The sequence below is a fragment of the Magnusiomyces paraingens genome (assembly GCF_902498895.1).
Source record: "Magnusiomyces paraingens strain CBS 517.90 genome assembly, contig: contig2, whole genome shotgun sequence".
NCBI classification, from domain to species: domain Eukaryota; kingdom Fungi; phylum Ascomycota; class Dipodascomycetes; order Dipodascales; family Dipodascaceae; genus Magnusiomyces; species Magnusiomyces paraingens.
In genome coordinates this window covers 3,452,234-3,472,717 of record NW_022474068.1, presented here as the reverse complement: position 1 = coordinate 3,472,717, position 20,484 = coordinate 3,452,234, and the positions used below count along the sequence as shown (strand labels likewise).

The 20,484-nt window shown below is 36.8% G+C and overlaps 5 protein-coding genes across 5 annotated transcripts; all 5 read left to right on the top strand.

Moving 5' to 3' along the window:
* Window positions 1-1,307: 1,307 nt before the first annotated feature.
* Window positions 1,308-3,095, top strand: SAPINGB_P002833 (uncharacterized protein; the record flags this gene model as incomplete). The annotated part of the gene is made up of 2 exons (XM_031997551.1): window positions 1,308-1,445; window positions 1,527-3,095. 2 exons carry the CDS (start codon window positions 1,308-1,310, stop codon window positions 3,093-3,095), a joined length of 1,707 nt encoding a protein of 568 aa, XP_031853442.1.
* A 2,320-nt stretch (window positions 3,096-5,415) lies between these two features.
* On the top strand, window positions 5,416-12,421 carry SAPINGB_P002832 (uncharacterized protein; the record flags this gene model as incomplete). Its single annotated transcript, XM_031997550.1, has 3 exons — window positions 5,416-7,490; window positions 7,687-11,825; window positions 11,895-12,421. 3 exons carry the CDS (start codon window positions 5,416-5,418, stop codon window positions 12,419-12,421), a joined length of 6,741 nt encoding a protein of 2,246 aa, XP_031853441.1.
* A 3,740-nt stretch (window positions 12,422-16,161) lies between these two features.
* SAPINGB_P002831 (uncharacterized protein) lies at window positions 16,162-16,395 on the top strand (the record flags this gene model as incomplete). The annotated part of the gene is made up of 1 exon (XM_031997549.1): window positions 16,162-16,395. One exon carries the CDS (start codon window positions 16,162-16,164, stop codon window positions 16,393-16,395), a length of 234 nt encoding a protein of 77 aa, XP_031853440.1.
* A 183-nt stretch (window positions 16,396-16,578) lies between these two features.
* On the top strand, window positions 16,579-18,618 carry SAPINGB_P002830 (uncharacterized protein; the record flags this gene model as incomplete). The annotated part of the gene is made up of 1 exon (XM_031997548.1): window positions 16,579-18,618. One exon carries the CDS (start codon window positions 16,579-16,581, stop codon window positions 18,616-18,618), a length of 2,040 nt encoding a protein of 679 aa, XP_031853439.1.
* Window positions 18,619-18,941: 323 nt separating this feature from the next.
* SAPINGB_P002829 (uncharacterized protein) lies at window positions 18,942-19,436 on the top strand (the record flags this gene model as incomplete). The annotated part of the gene is made up of 1 exon (XM_031997547.1): window positions 18,942-19,436. One exon carries the CDS (start codon window positions 18,942-18,944, stop codon window positions 19,434-19,436), a length of 495 nt encoding a protein of 164 aa, XP_031853438.1.
* Between the last annotated feature and the right edge of the window lie 1,048 nt (window positions 19,437-20,484).

Sequence of the window (20,484 nt, the reverse complement as noted above, 5' to 3'; positions counted from 1 at the left end):
TGAGTTTGTAGAGCGAAATATTTGTAAATATGGTGTGGAAAAGTTTTATATCTAAAGATCCATTTTGAGATATATATATATGTTTGTATATATATCAAAGAGCCGATGTGGATTTGTGTCTACTAGGAATTCCATTTCCTTCCCACTTAAAAAAAAAAAAAAAAAGACGAAATTCCACAACCAAAGTCCGTGATTAAGTGGAACCCTTAAAAACTTTTATTTTCATTTATGTATTTATTTTAATTTTAATTTTAATTTATTTTCATACTTATATATATATATATAAATTTCCTTGGCTTTTTTTTTTTTTTTTTTTTATTTTATTCTACAATTTGGGCTCATCTGTCATGACGCAATTTCCAGAAGCAGTCCCGTGAAAAAAATATAGATTTCAAAGTTTATATAGATATAGATATATACAGTGTATTTTATATATTTGTATGTATATATACAATTACACAATAGGATAGTATATACACAATAGCATTTTAAATTTATATATCTAACTATAGATATCAATAAGACTTTAATTTTTATTTTTTGAATGCTAGTAGATTCCGACAACCAACAAGGAAATGAAAAGCCACAGAGATTGTCTTTTTTTTTATTTTAAAAAAAAAGAAAGCTTGCGCCACAAGCCACAATCTGAGATTTCTTAGAAAATTATATATATACGACAAAAAAAAAAGGAATCTGGTTGGTTGGTTGACTGGCTTTTTTTTTTTTTTTTGATTGTTTCCACTGTGATGAGCCCATTTTAAGGTCCGGTCTTTTATTTTAAATTTTTTTATTTTTGTTATTACCAAAACTAAAAAATTGTGGCTTGCCTATGTCTATGTAATCAGTCAAAGTCTTTTTTTTTTTTTTTTTTTTTGCTATATACTTCAATCGAGATAGTATATAATAATAATATAATATCCACTCCATCCACAATATACCCAACATAGGACCCATTCGTCGTGACCGCCACAAAAGGTAACCAAATTGGAAATTTTATAAATAAATCTTCCGAGACTTTTTTTTTTTTTAAATAAAATGATATATAAATGGTGGGGAAAATCCTCTTTTTTTTATTTATTTATTTTTATATAATTTTTTTTTTTTTTCATTTAAGTACGATTGTTGGGTTGTTAGACCAAATTATTATTATTTAAAAATAATAATAATAATAATAATAATATCAAAAATAAAAAAAAAAAAATCTCCATCGTATTCTCTTCTATTATCATCTCTCATCTACCCACCTACCCCTCCCTCCTCATCACCAGACCTTTAACCATTTACAAATATACATCATACATAAATAAATGACTATCGCTATCGACTTCCAAACTGTCATCTCTTCGGCTATCGCAGCCGCTGAGTCCTCAGTTTCAGTCATTTTAGTTCTCTTCTATGGCTACATCTCAAATAAAACTGGTCTTCTCACAAATAATGGCGAACGTGTAAGTATATAATCATCATCTTATCTATAAAAACCTTAATTCATATAAACAATAATATCTAACCTCATTAATCCTTTAAAGGCCATTTCAAAACTTTGTGTCAACCTCTTTTTACCATGTCTTCTTCTCACAACAATGGGATCACACATCTCCCTCGAAACCCTCATCAGCTGCTGGCCTCTTGTCGCCCTCCCCATCATCATGATGTGTGCTACCTATACTATTGGTCTCGTCATTGTACGACTCTTCAATCAACCCGTCTACATTCTCCCTGGAATGGTTTTCAATAACGTCACCTCCCTGCCACTTTTACTACTTGCTGCCATCTCTCAGTCAAAAGTCCTTAACCCTCTGCTTCACCAAGATGAGACTGTATCCCAAGCTATTGTCCGTGCAAAGGCTTTTGTCCTTCTCCACTCAATCATCCATAACCTTGGAAGATTTGCTTTAGGCCCAGTCATGCTCCGCTCAACAACTTCCCAAACAATCTCACAAAATTCGGCCTTGGTTGGCGACGAGCGTGGAATCGCAAAGCCCGCACTCTCGGAACGAACGTCCCTCTTTTCTGCAAAATATGCTGGTGACGACAGTTCCGCTGCAACCCAAGCAAACTATGGATCCTCATCAGGATCATCAGAAGAATCAGGATCGTCACCTGCTACCGTTGTTGCTTCGGACCAACCAACCGCTTCCGAAGAAGATGAATACTTTTATAAACGAGCAAGACAACTTTCCCGCAAATCGATTGATTTCGATGAAACCCGTACCCTTCTAAGTAGATATCTCCCGGAAAACGACTCAACTGTTCAGCCTTCCTCTTCACGCAGACCTTCCCGCCCAGCCTCTTCCACTACAACCCCAGTTCTTTCTGCCATTCCTGTGGAAGAGCAACAACAGCAAGAGCAAGAGCAAGAGCAAGAGCAAGAGCAAGAGCAACAACAATCCCAGTCTACTGTTACCTTTTCGGAACCAGTGGCTCCAGAAGACCCCACTTACGATGCCTCGTCTTACTCATCTTCAGAAGAAGAGGAATCTCGCAGCTTTTATAGCATCTTGCCACAATCTGTCATCGATATACTGGAAAGTCTTAAGCCTGGAAAGGATACTCGCACTTACCGAGCATGGAAGTTTATTTCTCAGTTCCTTAACTCGGCTGTTGTTGCTGCTATTGCTGCCATCATTATTGGTGTGACCAAGTCTTTACACTGGTTTTTTTTCCAATATTCTGTCATTTCCACTTCCTTTACACCTTCCGTCACAAACATTGGTGAGCTTTACCCGGCTCTCCAGCTTTTCGCTTTAGGATCTAAACTTACCACTACCCCGGAAATCCCTCCACGCAAGTCTACTATTTTCTGGATCTCTCTTGTGCGATTTGCAGTTGCCCCGATTCTTTCAATTGCAATTGTTGTTTCAATGATTCGCTTTACTTCTGCTGAGTTTTGGCCAAGAGACCGTATGCTCAACTTTATTCTCATGATTGTGCCTGTGGGCCCTCCTGCCATTACACTTGCAGCTGTTGCTGAAATTGCAGGTGTCTCGCGTCAGGAAGTCTCGGCTATCTCGCGCATGCTGTTGTACATGTACGTAGTGACACCGCTGGTTGCTCCAACCGTAGCCATTGCTCTGTCTATTGCATATACCATTTGAGGGATGGTTAAACAACTCTTTTCAAAAAGAATATTATCTTCATCTTTATTTTTAAATAATTTTTTTATTGTACTTTTAGATTTAATTGACTTTTCCTTAAAATATATTTATTAAGTCATTTGTTAAAAAAAAAAAAAAAGGGTCCATTTATGGGTCCTTTCAAGCTTAATTGAAGAGAAACTTTAAAAGAAAAAAAAGAAAAAAAAATGATTTTTCATGATAACCTATTGATAAACTCAGTCTTAAAAATTTATTTTTTTTTTCGTTTTTCGTTTTTCGTTTTTCGTTTTTTATTTTTTTTCAAAAAATAGTCCATTCATGAAACAAATAAAAAAAAAAATATTTTTAAAGTATCGCACACACAAGTTCATATATATATATATATATGACACAAAACTAATAAGCTTAATAGCCTTTCCGATCAATTAGCTTTTTTGCTTTTTTGCTTTTTTGCTTTCTTGCATGACTTGGGTCTTGGACGCATGATAGAAGAGCTTAATATATAGCGGGAACATGTTCTTCGGTCGCATGAATTGGCTCGCCTGTAAGTTCTAGCGCATGTTTGTCGTTAAACAAGAAACCTGGCAACTACGGGGGGGGGCTTTTTTTTTTTTTTTTTGGGACTTAAAAGGTTTAAGAGAATTATGAAATATTAAACAATTCTAATTAACCAGCTCACCGTTAGAAGTATGTCTTCTTCTTCTTCTATCTATAGTTAGTTGTAAAAAAAAATAAAAACAATAAAAGTCCATATATATATATATATGCATATACATATATGTAAATTCTGAATCTTAGATTTTTTTTTTAAAAGTCCAATACTAAAGACTATTTTAATTTTTTTAATTTTTTTAATTTTTTAATTTTTTTATTTTTCATATTTTTTATTTTATTTTATTTTTCATCTTTTTTATTAACTAAATCCCCAGCCTCCACGTCTCTATTCCGGTTTCTCAGACTCTTTTGTTCTTAATTATTAAACGCTAGGAGTGCCTTGATAAGCGAACTTACAGATTTTTTTTTTTTTTCTACCACCGTAACTACATTGATTCTTTGCTGCTACTCTATTTAAGTAGTAGTAGTAGTAGTAATGATGATAATAATAATAATATTTATTATTATTATTATTATTATTATATTTGTTAGATAAAAAGGTTCGTTTCATCATAAAGTCCTTTATTCTCATAACCTATTCGCTTTAGAAAAAAAAAACCAATTTTATATCCTCTTTGGGATATATGCGTGCGGCGTTCAGGCACACTGTTAAAAGAAAAATAATTTTTTTTTTATTTTTTTTTTTGTTTCTACACGTGTGGGAAAATCTTAAAATAAATGCGTTTTTAGGTAATTTGCGGCTCAAAACATGTTTGATTTGTTTGAAAAAAAAGAAAAAAAGAAAAAAAAAGTCAAGACTTTAAGGCACCAGGAACAAAACAAGTTGATTTTAATTTCAATACATCAAAAATTTCCCAAAATTTCAATGTAAATCTCCATCTAACTAATCAATTTTGTCTTTAAAAAAATAAATAAAAAAAAAAAGCTCAGTATATTTTAACAAAAAATAAACCTATTATTATTATTTATATTATATATAATAATAATACTCTTGTGTTACTTTGCAACTTTTTCCTCATACAAAACAAAGACTCTCTCAAACATGGTTCTTTGTTAAAATTGTTGGACGTGAGAAAAAAAAATGCCACCCATCTCAATGTATTCTTTTTTTTTTTTTTTTTTTAATCTTTCAAACACACAAAGAGATGAATAACGGGGGAAAAAGTCGTTGAAAGAGTTTTTAAATAATAATTTTATTATTTATTTTATTTTTGCATAGAGGAAGAAAACCACTTATTTCTCAAACAACAAGAAAGACTTTTTTTTTTTTTTAAATAAAGAGATTTCAAAAAATAAAGAAATAAAGAAAGAAAGGCCCATAATGTTTCCAATTTTAAGTAGCTTTTTGTCAAGTGAATCAAAAAGAAATAAAAAAGAAACAGAATCCTCTCTTTAAATATTAAAAACTTTCTTCTCTCTCCCCCCCTTTTTTTTTTTTTTTTTTTTGCTTTCGGTAACTCTGAAATTATATATTCAAATAAATTCCCACCTTCTCTAAGACATTTTGTCAACACTTTGATACACTCTTGTCGCGCCGGCGCTACACATCTAACAATTTTTTTTTCTCAAAATTAAAATTAAAATTATAATAAACTTATTATACAAAAAATAGACACACTCACATTCAATTTTTTCTCAATACCTAATTCTAATTCTAATTCTAATTCTAATTCTAATTCTAATTCTAATTCCAATAATAATAATAATGTCTGCCTCCGACATCAAATCTCGGCCTCTAGTTCCTGTCCGGCCCCGTCCTCCTACTTTCATCAAAACTTCTACTCATTCTCACAAGTCCCGGCCATCACTCTCAGAACTTTTCTCCTCGACCTTGTCTTCTCAAAAACGACCTGCTTCTAAATTACCTCCAACCCCACCTCCATCACGCTCTTATTCCTCCACTCTTCCTCTTTCTCTATCATCCTCCAAACCATTTACAGGCCCATCGTTTGTGACAGCCGAATGTTCCAATAACACAAAGTCTCAAAAACTTTTAATAAGCGCTTTGGGAAATTCTAAACCCTCCAATTCTTCCTCTTCTCCTAAATCTTCATCTTTACCAACTATCCCATCAAAAGCTCCCAGTAGAATATCCTCAGAAACTGCACGGAAACTTAATATTCTCACACCCTCCCAGATTCAAATGCTACTGTTATCAACCGGCTCTGATCTTTCTCTTTCAAACTCCAGCTCTTCTCAGCCACAAGAAAAAACAGATAATAACGATATCTCTTCAGCTCCTTCAAGTATGCCACTTCAGTGCAATCCTCCAGCTCCTAAGCTGCTTAGGGACCAATTTGGCCGCTACTTTTATTATTTCCCCAATATCAAAGTTTCTCACGATAACGAACCTTCTACTACTCAGGAAACTTCTTCGTCTTCTTCTTCTTTGGACCAGTCTCACTCTCAAAAGTCTAACTCTAATTCAGACCTTTTGCTTCCTGATGCTTTTGATTCCACCGCTGCGTCTTCAGTTTACTCTTCAACAACAAAATCCTCTTCTACATCCTCACTCTCCACATCAGCAGCTCGGAAAAAGGCCCACCGCCGCGTATCAGTACTTTCCCAAACTTCGGAAAAAAGATACAGCACAACTAGTATCAAAAGCAGCAGCAAAACTGTCAGCGTCTCCAAAACCCAAAATGCAACAAAACGAAGAAGTATCATCTACACACATACCTACACTGAACAGGTCGAAGAAAGTGTTTTGAATGAGGAAAATGCCGATGCCCATCTCGATGAATATAGCGACGATGAAATTGACAAGCATGAAAACAATAACCAACATAACGTGACAGAGTACCTGCGTTCTATTAAGCCTCCGCATGAACTTATGCGCAGCAAGTCTGCCTCGATCTCTGCTGGAGGTTCTCTGCAGAAGCAACCCCCTACTAAACCTTTTTTGCCATCTGCGTCTGCCACTTTTTCTCCTGAAAACCCATTTGAAAGCAGACCTTCTTCTCAAGCTTCTACTACTTCTTCTACTACTACTTCTTCTTCTTCTTCTTCTTCTTCTTTCTCTTCTTCCTCTAAAAATAATTTGTTGCTTCAACGCCCATCGTCTCCTGTTTCTTCTTCTTCTTCCTCTTCTTCGTTTCCAGTCATTGCGAAAAGTCTTATTCCACCGCCGCCCCCGTTGCCGCCCCACCGCGCTGCCCATCGTCAAGGTTTCGCACAACAAATGTCTGAATCAAGTGTCGCCCAAATTAACACCCGCAGAAGCTTATCTGCAAACAATTCTTCTTCTTCTTCTTTCATCTCCACCTCTTCTTCCTCTTCCTCCTCATCCTCCTCTCAAATCCCAGTCTCCAGACCTTACTACAGACCCTCCTCTCGTGGCTCACGTGCATCTGTCTCTTCTACAGAATCTAGGAAACGTCATAGAGCAATCCGCTATAGCATGCTCAATAAAGACCTTCCACCTCTCCCCCCAGAGGCATACCTTGACGAACAGTTTAAGCAGGATGCTACTGCTGCTTCTGCTGCTTTAAATGGTGGCTCCAATGGTCTTCCCCCACGCTCTCATTCGGCTGCCGGTAATTTTTGTGGTTCATCATCTTCTTTCTCAGGGTTCTTCCCCCCCACCGGTCCCGTGCATGCAGGGTCCAATGTCTCAGCAGACTTTGCACCAGCTGGAACTTCTGCAGTTCCACCATTCATCCCACAGCGAGCTCCTAGTCGTCGCATGCAACAACAACGACCATACTCATCACGCTTATACTCAACGGCCAGTATTGAAGAGAGCGAGGAAGAGGCCCTCTATGCTGAAACTAATCAAAAGTATGTTCACCCAACAGGGTATAAAAGCAAACAAACACAACTTTATCGCCGAGAAAGTTTGCTGCGTCGTCATCAAGGTTTGTACTTTAACTCTCTTTTTTTTTTTTATTTTTATTTTTAATTATTTCATGACTCTAACTTAAAATTCCCATTTTGGTAATTTTCTCTATTCAATTATTATAGATGATACATTCAGGTCAAACAAACAAGTTATGAATTCAAAAAGCTTGCGCGGCCAGACGATGTCGTTGTCTTCTTCTTCCTCTTCTTCCTCTTTGGCTTATAATACCCAGACATACAGTTTATCGCGCAGCAGTCTGCTTTCAGAAGAGGCATTACCGTCAAATCACTCGATTCAAAACCTGCAGCCGACGGACATTGCAGCTCGTCGTTTGGGTGCCAGATCCGCAACTAATGGCGTCAACCGGAGCAGTAGCATTCGAAGCCGCAGAAGCATTGTTTCTGGCCGTAGCAGTACTGGCAGTGGTATTAATGGAAGCGGTGTTTACGCGCAGGTTTCACAAGAAGGTCTCGTTAAGAACTATAATCGCTCGTTAAGATCAGATTCTTTGGACTCTAATTCTTCATATAAAGCTGGCCTCTCGCCCTCCACTGCATTTTTTACTCCAAGTTCGTCTTTCTCTGCTCTCCCTAACTCTAACCGTCACTTGTCTAACCAGACTTTGACTTCTTTGGATTCCAATTATTATTCTGTTGATTATCACGACTCTTTTTCTTCCTTTCAAAACCATAACCATAACCATTCACAAGCTTCTGTTTCTTCCACTGTTTCTTCTTTACCTTCTCCAAACAAGCTTACAAGTTCCACTGGTACTTACCATTATCCATCTGCAACCTCTGACTACCGTCCTTCTCGTCGGGCTCCAGCTCCTCCAAAAAAGTCCATTGCACCTGCTGTCACCCCTGAAACACCTACTGCACTAGTTACCACACCAACCACCACCACTAGTCAACTAGACCAAAAGGCTAAGCCTTCCAACCCATTCTCACCTGAACGAGAACCCCCTGAATCCGATATTGAGGAAGCTGCAGACACGGTTGAACGCCTTTCACCTGTGACCAATTCCATCAACAAAAAGCGGAGTCTTCTTTATAACAACTCTACAAACATTTCTAGCCAGTTTCACTTCCAGGCGACTCAGTCTGAACAGTCCGAAATGTTTTTTCACAACTTGCTGCCCAAGTCTTTGAGAAGCAGCTCTAATGCTTCCAAGTCTGTGTATGCCCAAAATACAACAACAACTAATGGCAACACCACCACCCACCGCCTTTTTAAGTCTTCGGCTGCTGAATACCAACAAGAGATTTCTTTGGGTCTCAATCTCAGCCAGGCTCCCAACACACCACCCAAGAAGAACCGCATCGAGGTGCTCGAGGAGACCCCACGGGTCGAGTCTCCTACTTCTTCTCCGTCTAGCTCACCTGCTGGGCTTGGTGTATTTGTGGGTGCGTCGTCGTCGCCATCTGGATCCACAAGTTCGTCACCTGCGTATGCTGCGGCTACCGCAGCTGCAGCCGCATCGTCAACTTCGTCGTCACCCGTTTCTGTACCCGAAACCCCATCGACAAGTGCTTCAACCGTGACACCTAAGTCGTCTCGTTTTTCGCAAAACTTTTCTATTCGCCGGAGGTTGAGCGGCCATGACTCGATGGAAGCTGGTGGACATCGCAGTAATGAAGTTCTGGCCATGTTTAATGGGCTTTTGGGTCACAAGCAGCAGCAGCAACAGCAACAGCCGCACAGCCATTCCACAGGTGGTGGTATTGCTTTTGTGGATGCAGATGAGATGCCTTCTGCATCCACAAAAGCAACATTTGTTCCCACTACCACCAACATTGTGTCTTTTCCTTCTTCTTCTTCTCAGAATGACAAGCAAGTATCTCAAGATGCCGTTGTCAAAGATAAGGTTTTGCAAGCGCCTCCTGCTACTTTTGAAGGTGAGACAGTGGGATTAAACAAAAGAGAAACACCTAGAAAAGGCAAAGTTACCAGAGTCAGCAAGTCTCTGGCTGACAAGAGCTTAGATCTAAACTCAAACTTTGATACTTTATCTCAGGGCCCCTTGGTTCGTCGCCAACAACAGCAGATTTCCCAAGGCCGTCATCATCAACAACCTGTCAAGGAAGTTCGTTTCTCGACTTGCGAAGACGTTGTTATTTCTAGTAACATGGGTTACAACAATGATCATGATGAATCTTGCAGAAACTTGTTGAAGCCAATGGTCAACCGTCATCACTCGTTCCCAAGCACCAGCAGCAGCCATTATAGCGACAATGAAGAAAAAGAAGAAGAAGAAGATGATGAACCCATTGTCTTGAACAGTGTTCACCGTGCCCCTTTGGGCCCCTCTTCTCTGGTCCCATTGGCGGCTACCTCCTCTTCTCCTGTCTTCTCCAAGACTCCCTCTCCGGCATCTTCATCTTCATCTTCTTCATCTTCCCATACCACTCCTCCTAGCTCTGTTTCTTCTGCTGGTTCTCCCACTTCAGAGCTCGTTCAAACAACAAAGGCCCTAACACTTTCTTCAATCGAGTCTCCGTCCCCTGTTATTGTCCCTCCTCCACGCCGCCGCAGACGCGATATTGCTACCACTACTTGGGCCTGTGACTACCTTGTGTCTTCTTCTATGTCTTCTTCTCGAAGCTCTGCATCTTCTGCTACAATCACAGCATCTTCTTCTGCAGACAAATTTTTAAGCCAAGAATTTCAGTCTACTGAATCATCTAGCTCTACCGTCATGGCTGGCGCTCCAGTGATTCCTCCCAGAAGTGCTAACCGCGCACTCCATGAGAACCGCGTTAAGAGTGTAGTTTGCCAGAGCCGTTCTTCCCAGTCTTCAATGACGCTGGCGTCCAGGAGACCCCAAGCAATGTCCTTGTCTGCTTCCAATCCACTTCCTACCAAGATTGGTAACAACTACCTTGATAAACTTGATCAAATTTACTCCAACATGCCTGAGCCTCTTTTCCCTCCACCTTCTACAGGTGCTAGTGTTGGGACTTCTGTTTCTCCTTTACACATCATTAAGAAGCACAAGTCGTGCACAGCTCTTGGATTCCGTGAGAAAACCGGTTCCATGCAGCAGCAGAAGCAGCAGGTTCCACCCGTTCCTTATATTTCACGGGCCACTATTGAGGAACTTGAGAGCTGTGCTCCTGTTTCTTCTTCTTCTTCTTCAATGCCCAGAATTCCTCCTCGTTCTCGCAGTTACGTTCCACCACCTACTTCGTATTCTTGTGATGAGACTACGGACAGCGACGATGGGCGCCAGTCTGCATGTGCCAGCTACGATGCGTCGTCTTCTTCTGATAAGGAAATGAAGAGCGACAGCCACTCTGCAGTTTCTTTGACGTTGACAAGCCCACCGTCATCTCCTCCCAAGAATTTCGAAAGCCAGCCTCGCCCTGCAGGTGTGGATGCTACAGCTTCTACAGCTTCTGCAGCTTCTACCACTGTAGCACCTCCATTAGTGGCTGCGGCTGAATCTGCGACTTCGTGCTACACACAGAGCAGTTTAAGCTCTTGCAACAGCATTACTGCCACGAGCGATCTGAGACCTTTGGGTGTCTACGGGGTAGACCGGAATGGGTATTTTGCGGATGTTGAAGAGGAGGGAGAGGAGGAGGAGAAAAAAGGCAAGCGTGAGTGGAATGGAGAAAATCAGTACGTGAAGAAGAAAAACGCGGCGCCGCTTGGAATTATTTACCCCGAACATTCTTTAGCCCACCACAAACATAACGGGTTTGAATTTTTGGCTGTTGGCTCTTCTTCTTCTTCTTCTGCTTTTGATTTTGCTTCTTCTTCTTCTTCTTCTTACTCTCCAAATCTCTCTGAACCAATTTCTCAAATGTACCCGACTTCCTACCAACAGCGCACAAGCAATGATACCCTGGCCTCGTCCAACCGGCTCTCCACTCGATCCATGGATGAGGTTGTCAAATCGTTCATCTCTGAAGACCTTGCGTGCCTTGACTCACTTGGAAACAATATTGAACCCCTGACCATTGATCAGTCATACTTCATCAAACTACAACAACAACAACAACAACAACAGCTCTATGATCAGGCAAAGGAGTCTGCTCCTACTACCCCTCAGACTCCCCAGACCCCTACTTTTTCATTTTTCCCATTCAAGTCGTCCTCAGCGTCTCAAACACCCAGATCGACAGCCAGCCGGCCTCCCTCGCAAGCTACTTGGAATTCAAATACACTTAGCCAAGCTGACAAGGAGCGACGATCCAGCACACCTCTTTCTTTTGTGTTTGGACGAAGAAAGTCGCGTGATAATCTTCGATCTCCTCAAATTGGTTCAGGTATGTTAACATAATTATTTTTTCACCCTGACTGAATTAAGGCTTTTGTTTACTAACTATAATAAATAGATAATCATAATCCTTCTGATACAGAAGAAATTAGCTTCAATGGCACTTACCATTCATCAGCAAGTGACAATGATACTACTTTGAATACAATTCCAAGCTCAGTTCTTCACACTACAAGATCTGAGCCAATGCAATTCTCCAAGTATCCAGAAGTTTTGGGGGCTCACATTCCAGGCACATCCCCTCTGATGGAAGCAACAGGATTCATTCGCCATGTTGACAGTGACGGGCTGGATGACAGTGATGACGAGGAAGTAGATGATGACATTACGCGCAACAACATTTCTTTGGATAAGGAATACATGCTGCGGACTCCTCCTAGCACCACGCCTCTCAAAACGTTTGCTCCAGAGCCGGTCTCTGCTAACACAATGGCCGGGTATAGCCCAGAGTCCCATTACTTGTCTTCACCAGGCTATCAGACTGAGTCGTCTTTGGATAATCAGCACTCGGTCAAGAAGCGCATGTCTGTGGCTTCACGGTTACGCATGTTTGGGCGGAAGAAGAGCACTGTTGGCTTAGTTTGATATCACCCCCTGGAATTTTTACTTTTTTTTTTTTTTTTTTTTTTACTTTTTACTTTTTGATATTGGGTCCTCAATTTTATTGCATCCCTTAGGATTTTTATTTTTATTTGTTTATCTTATATGGGCTTTTATGTACTTTTTCTTTTTCTTTTTCTTTTTTTGTATACCGATGATAATATATAGTTTTAATGAATGAATGAATGAATGAATGAATGAATGAATGAACATGAGAATAAGGCGGATGATCGACAATATTTGAGATTTTATTTTTTATTTCTTCCTTCATCAATTGATTGTTAAAAAAAAAAAAAGGTTTAGCTTGTATATAGAAAAGACCCACCGGCTGGCCCAGCAACGATAACTAGGAATGCAATTTTGTTCATTCATTCATAGAACAATGCATTGTGCCAGTAATTACGCTTAACAAGTCTACAAGATACGCCCAGAACCAAAGAAAGAAAATGATGATGGCACTTAACGAGAATCCATGATCATCTTTTGAAAAAAAAAAAAAAAAAAAAAAAAAAACATACAAAACCTGTTTTCAGAGTCCAGCAGATTTTCCACATATCATCAATCGTTTTGTGAATTCCATTTTCAACATATTTTCCACTTTGGAAAGTTAGAAAAAAAAAATCTTCGTTACTCCTTTTTCTTTTATTTTTAATTTTTTTTTTCTTCGTCAGTAACATTTCAAAGATGTGAAAAAGGAGGTGTTATTTAAAAAAAAAAGCCTTTACAAATGCCACTTTGAAATGATTGTTCAAGATATAATAGACAAACCTATTAAAACCGTTATTAATTAATTTTTTTTAGACTTAAATAAATAAATAAACAAACAAACAAATAAATAAACAAACAAATCAATAAATAAACTATTGTGTTTTATAAAACAGTTTGTTTGAAAGAGAAACATTTCTTAAACATGAGAGAGAGAGAAAAAAAATAGTTTGTCTGAGATATTTATTTTTTTTTCTTAAAAAAAAGACTTTAAGATGTAGAAAAAGTCTTTTTTACCTTATTAATTATTATTTAAAACATCGTGAAAAATAAAAAAGAAAAAAAAAGGATAAAGTTGTTTTTATTTGTATTTTTTTTTAGAATAACTTCTTTTAGGACTAAAGATGGAAAGTCATCATTATACATATCGTCTTATGAGACAAAATTATGTATTTTTTAAGGGTTTGTTTGAACAAACTTTTGGGATCTTTACTTCAAGAGTTCAATTAGATTCGATTTTTCAGAAAAGTAATTTTTTTATTATTTTATTTTTTTTTCTTTTTTACATCCGGTTAAATTCATAAAAATGTACCATAAAATGGCAGACTCCTTTAAAAGAAACATGGACGTATACCTGAAATTTGAAATAAACACTACTTTGAGGAAGCTATACACTTGTTTGGAGTGTTTTTGGCTCCATTGACGTCTCTGTCAACAAAGATTCCACACAAGTCGTAATAGTAGACACAATCACTCAGAGACAGCTAAGCTTTCACTGTCCAGCAATTGATGCATGTCTTGCAGGTTTACTCTTCAATCATCCTAGAGAGCCTTGCACATGTCAATTGGCTTTTAGACAAAAGACTCTGGGAAAACGAGTAGTGCGAAATTGACATCAAATTTCTGTTCATCTCTCTTATTTCTAATAAATAATTGTTGAAGTTGGAATAGCGGCAGTACTATGATTTTTGGTAGTTAGTAGTAAGAACTTTTGATGATTTGGAAATGATTGTCAGTCACTATATTGGCGATTTTTTCATTGTGTTTAGAACATTTTTTTTGGTCTTTCCAGCACACTGCATCGCTACAATCTTCTTATTCAACTTCATGATTCCCCTCTCTGCAAAGTGACACATGAAATACATTGCCATCTGATGAGTAACCGGTCAAGAAGTGTTTAGTTCCAAGGATTAAGAAACTATATTATACTTTTTTTCACCATTTTTCACCTCCTTCTGGCATTCTATTGGAATTAAGAAATGGAATTTCTCCGTGAGTCTATATAGTACAACTTGACGTTATGTTTTATTTCAATTAATAACATTTCTTCCCATTGTATTTTCCCTATTTTAAACTGAGTTTCATTTGTAATACAAGGAAATATCTTGCTGAGTTCATCACCTTTTTGGTATTCGCAAGCCCAATAGACTGACAGGATTATTTCATTTTGATCTGGAAACCATTTCTAAACTTCTCTATATTTCTTTTCTTCAAGTTTTTGAAAACACTCTTGAAGGTCTTGTGGGATTCCTTAAAACTTTAAAATCAAGGCATAAAACCTCCATTGAAGAAAAAACCCTTTGTGATAGAAAATTGTGCTAAGTTTTCATTATACTAATTTTTTTGTCAATAGTCCAGAAATATGTTTTGCTTCAAAGTCTTTTAAATCAATTAGCTAAAACTATCAATTATGAGTTTTAAATAATAGACTTCAAAAAAAAAAAAAAGAATATTCTTTTTTTTTCTTTTAAATTCCTCTCTTCGTCCACTTATTTTTTACTTATTTTTTAAACTTCAATATCAATCGGTGAAATAGGCAACTGATCAATCTACATGTTTTTCTTTCTAAAAAAAAAAGCAAATATCCACTTGCTTGAAAATCCTCAAATTAAGCTTAACCACTGGAACAAAAGTCTCAGATAAATCCAAATATTTTATTACCGATAAAAACTATGTTATGATACCTGCATAACTGGTATATGCTTAATTTATAGGCTTTGCTTCAAGATTCAATATCACCTTAATTGAAATGATGTCTATATCCGAATATCATCTGTTTAAGCCAAAATACCATCAACGACACAACCACCCCAACCGCCATCATATAGACATGCATATCTTGTCTTCGCTTCCCCCTTTTAGGTTTTTCCGGGTCCACCTTATACCCACGCAAATCTGTTGAAAGATACGAGGTTGGAAAGTTTGGTCTGAATGGTATTTCGTTTGTGTAATAGTTTTCGTCCATGTACCGTTGCGTTATGGGATACGGAACTTGTTCTTGGTCTTCAGGACCAACAGTAAAGATATGGTCCCAAAAATATCTGACATTATCACGGATTCTAATACCTGTAATTGAATGTGATCTAGACATTGTTATTTTTTTCTAATATCTTTTAATTCTAGTTTATGATTTAATTTTAATATGGAAGTTTAATAATATAAAAAAATGAAAAAAAGATTAATTATGGTGGCGATTAAATAATGAGTGAAAAAAATCCTTAATGTAAAAAAAGGACAATGTCAAAAAAAAAGAAAAAGAAAAAGAAAAAGAAAAAAAAAGGATTTAAAAATTGACAATTCAATTAATTTTTTTTATACTCCCCTCCCCCCCAACGACCCTCAAAAAACAACTTCCTTTGATACCCTCATTTACGACAAAGCATTTGACGTAACAACTGCCGGGCTTTTAAAACCATACCTGATTCATCGTGCGGCTTAACAAAATACCCGGGTATAGATGCTGGGCGTTTATGTACATGAATAGTTGTTTTTCGGCAACTAGCCGCACATGTTAAGACTGGTTATCATATCCGGAAGATTACACAAACCCCCCTCCAAGAAAGAAGCTGCCGGTTCATCAAAAGTTAGAGAACCAAAAAATACCATACAATACATGTTTGATATATTGGGTTGTTTGAACATTATCCTGCAATTTTTTTTTTCTATATAAACAAAAATAATAGACAATTCTTTTCTTCAACATAAACACCTATTGAAATTTAAAAAAAAATATTACCATCATGTCAAACGATCTTAGCTCCCGTCTTAGACCTGACAACTTTAACTTCCAAAGATACTACGATTACAGAGATGTCAAGTCAAGAAAACGTACAGGGCAACTTAGAACATTGTACGACCCAGATCTTGGTCTTGCACTGCCACTCATTCTCTCAACAACTTTGTTCTTCATGGCCATTGCTTTACACGATATTCTACTTCATCCTGATGTTATAGGCACTCAAAAAACATTGTGATTTTTATATTAATTCTATAATTTTTTTTAATTATATTATGTATTTTTGTTAAATTGAAACAACCGTTGTTTCAACCTAATTTTATGTATACTAATATATATATATATATATATATATATATACTTTGATTTTTTCAATCTTTTTTTTGAAAAAAATGTTTTCATTAATCATTCTTTAAACATAATGTTTGCGGTACCTCTTTCTCGTGCCATTCGCGAACTCTACTTTGATGACTTTCGGCCACTTGATGGCCCAAAGTTTCGTCCGGACCTTATTGACAATTCCCAAACACCCACCTATCTGAACATTCACCATATTAATTGGTCCAAGGATCTTTATGGTCACAAATTTATAAGCTTTTACCTAAATATTGATCCTGAAGAGTATCCGCTAATTATCCAAAATCTAGCAATGATCTGCAGCATTCCTTATATTTGTTACTTTTGGTTTTGGTCAATAAATTTTTATATTAATGATTATAGACCAGGAAGTTCAATTGTATCGTTTCACACAAATCTCTTCACAATGCAAATTATTCCAACAGTTTTTGCTCTTTTTTTAGCCGGTGCTACGCTTGTATTTTACCGCATCGATAGAAATATGGCCTATGTGTTTTTCAAGGATCCGGAAAACCGCAAGGCTGTTGAGATTTGGCGCGATTACAAAACATCTCATGGTATCATCACCTGTACCATTATCCCAGAATTTTTTTACAAAAGAACTGGTTACATTTCCGTTTTCATAGACAAAGTTGTTCCAAAGAAATGGCTGGTACAATCAAATATAATCACTGTTCTTACTACTGCTTCAGTAGCACCTTCTATTAATGATGGTCCTAATTTGATTGACAATGGTAAAATAAGTGCTTACGCTTCTTCTATTACCTGCAAACACACAACTCAAAGCGTTACAGAAAGTAATCACGAGAAGTACCTTAGAACAGGCTATATGAACGCTTATCCAAAATCTGTTGCTAGCTCATCACAACTTCCTGGATCTGTGGCTTCCTCGTCAATAAACTATAATAACCAAAGCACTTCAAGTTCTAATAAGTCATTTGATGTTTCTAGTGAAAAGTCAAGCAGATCTAGTGTTTCAAAAACTTCTGAATTCTCCAAATCATCAGCGTTGTCGCAGTATGCTGAATCTACAGCATCATCATCTGCCCCGGCTTCTAAAGGCTTTGGGTTTATGCCATCTTTTTTTAATAGTTCAGTGCCTTCGACATCTGAAACAAAATCAACTCGTTCCGAAATTTCTTCAAAATACCCAGAATCTGCATATTCCTCATCTTCTTCTCGACATTTGCTTTCATCTTTAAATATTTTCGGTAAATATGCTGAGTCAAGCTATTCTGCTGCTTCCGAAAGCTCATCCAAGTATTCAAAGTCCACACGTTCTTCTGCTTCTTCAAAGTATCCGGATTCGGTAAGCTCTTCAACATCTTCAAAGTACTCCAAATCCTCTTACTCTTCGTCATCTTCAAAGTCCCAGGAATCCATCCATTCTTCTTCTTCCTCAAAGTATCCAAAATCTTCTCGCTCTTCACTATCATATTTTCAAAATTCATTGGTTTCATCTAAGTCCTCACCCCAATATCCTGATTCTGCTCGTACAAGTGTTTCTGAAAGCCCATCCAAGTACGAAAAATCAAAAGATTCTTCTTCTTCAAAAAAGCCATCAGACCTCTCTCAATCATCAGTAAAATCTTTTCAAAACTCAAAAACCCCGTCAACTTATTCTTCGGCTTCAGGATCTTCTCATTCAACAATTTCATCACCTTCCTCAAGATACCCTGCTCCTGCTCCTGCTCCTGCTCCTGCTCTTGCACCATCAACCTCATCTCACCAGTTTTATGCTACAAGCACAACCTCATCTTCGCGCTACCCAGGTTCATTAAACTCGTCCACCTCTTCATTCCGGTCTTCTGGGTCATCAAACCATTTGAGATACATGAGTTCAGATTCTTTTTCAATGCGCTCATCAGAGTCTCAATCAAGCGAGTACAGTACCAGAAGCAATTCCAGCACTACAAGTACAATTACACCAAACAATCACTCATTATCATCAAACTTTGATTCTCAATCAATAACGTCGTCTGCTACCAGTGACTCAACAGCTTCTTCTTTGCATGCTCAATTTCTAGGGTCAAGTGTTATTCCCGGTTATAAAGACGCCAAGGATAAAAAAGGTAAAAATCGATGTAAAGACCAAAGAAAGTAGATAAACAAATTAAAAATATAGTTTCCTAATTAGATAATAAATATCAGCTAAAAAACATTTTGAAATTGAAACAAATGTGCGTAAATGTGTATATTTTGTGATGTGTGTAGGCTGCAACTCAAGAAATATGCGGTAAACACCGTAGTGTTTATTTTTTGATACAAAGACCAGGGTTTGATATGTTAAAATTCTCATCAAAAAATGACTTATTTTTTTTTAACAAGAATATAAAAAGCTCTTTTGGTTCAATTTTTTTTTTCTTTCTTCATCTTATTTCCCATCCATAACATCAATCGTTTTATAATTTTTTTTTTTTTCCAATCATGAGTGTAAGAGAAACTTTGAAAATCCGCAGAGTCGAATCGTTGGCCACCTCCAACATCTTACTCATTCTAGTAAGATTCTCTCAAATATTTTTTGCTGGTGTTATTCTTGGGATAATGGCAAGTTATATTAAAACCCAACGGAAGGCCCATGAAACAGTTTACCGTTCCTACGTCTTTGCACTTTGTGTTCCTGTTTTCTCTCTTACTACACAAATTATCTACTGTTTAGAGTATGAGAGAATCCTTTACTTTTTATGGGATTTTGCAATTGGTTTAGGCTATCTTGTATCCATGTTTTGGCTTTACGATAAAGTTGAAGATTATCTTATTTGCCGTTGGGGTTCATTTAACCCTTTTGGATCTGACTGGTGTCCACAAACCCGTTCTGTCATTGTGGCCCAGATAATTCAAGCAAGTCTTTGGGCTGCCACTGCTGCCTATGGATTTTATGGTGTTTACAAGACTAAAAAAGATATTCTAAAGGTCTTGTAAAATGATGGTGTTGTACTGCTTGTTTCATTGTGTTGTTGTTTACCACATGGTGCCATGTATGCTTTTATTGTTTGATAATTAATTTTAATCGTTATTTAATAGATGTAATATTTAGTTATAATGTCCTTGAAAAAAAATAATAAAAAATAAAATAAATTATGGGAAATTTTTTTTTTTAAAACTGAATAGTTGGTTCCATTGTTGGCAGTAGTTGATGGTGGGGGTTTTATCTCATCCAAACAACTATTGCCGGAGATTTTTATTTTAGAATCACTCATCCAAACAACTATTACCGGAGATTTTTATTTTAAACCATCCACAAAAACAGTTCAAGTTTCATGAAGCCAAAATCATATAAAAGGAAAATTATATCTTTAAAATAATTTAAAATAATTTTTTTTCTTTCTTTTCATACTTTTTTTTTTCATCCTTTGAAAGTTAAAATAAAATATGCCCGTTGTTGCTGCAAAAAGTAGGATTTTCACCTTTCTTCCAATCCGTTTATTGGGACCTCGCTACATTATAGAATATTTCATTTTTATCAACGCTTTCTGTTTTTTATTTGCAATGCTTCACGAGATTGTATTCAAACAACGAATGACATCACCTTATTTATACCATGCGTTAATTTACTACATCGTGTTCAAATGGAGCAACTATGTGTCTCTTTCATTAATTGATGGCAACCTACAAGATTATTAAAGACCCAACAGGGTATTTTTGTTTTTTTTTTTAAAGAAAGAAAATAAATAAACAACTTTTGGAGAAAAAAATATGGATGAAAAACACCTCAGCATTAAGTAAAACTCATGAGTTTAGTCTCCGCGGTAACTTTCGGGTATATACTTTTTATATAAAAAGTATATTGAAGTAAATTGTGAAAAATTTCCCTTGAAGGTAAAACGTTTAAAAACGTTTAATATCTGATTTGGAGTACATAGTTATGTACCCAAAAACAGTTACAAGATATATTTTGGTACGTCGTATATAGTTTACTTTTTATTTTTTTTTTTAATTTTTCAGAATTGACTTTTTTTGTTTTTACGGA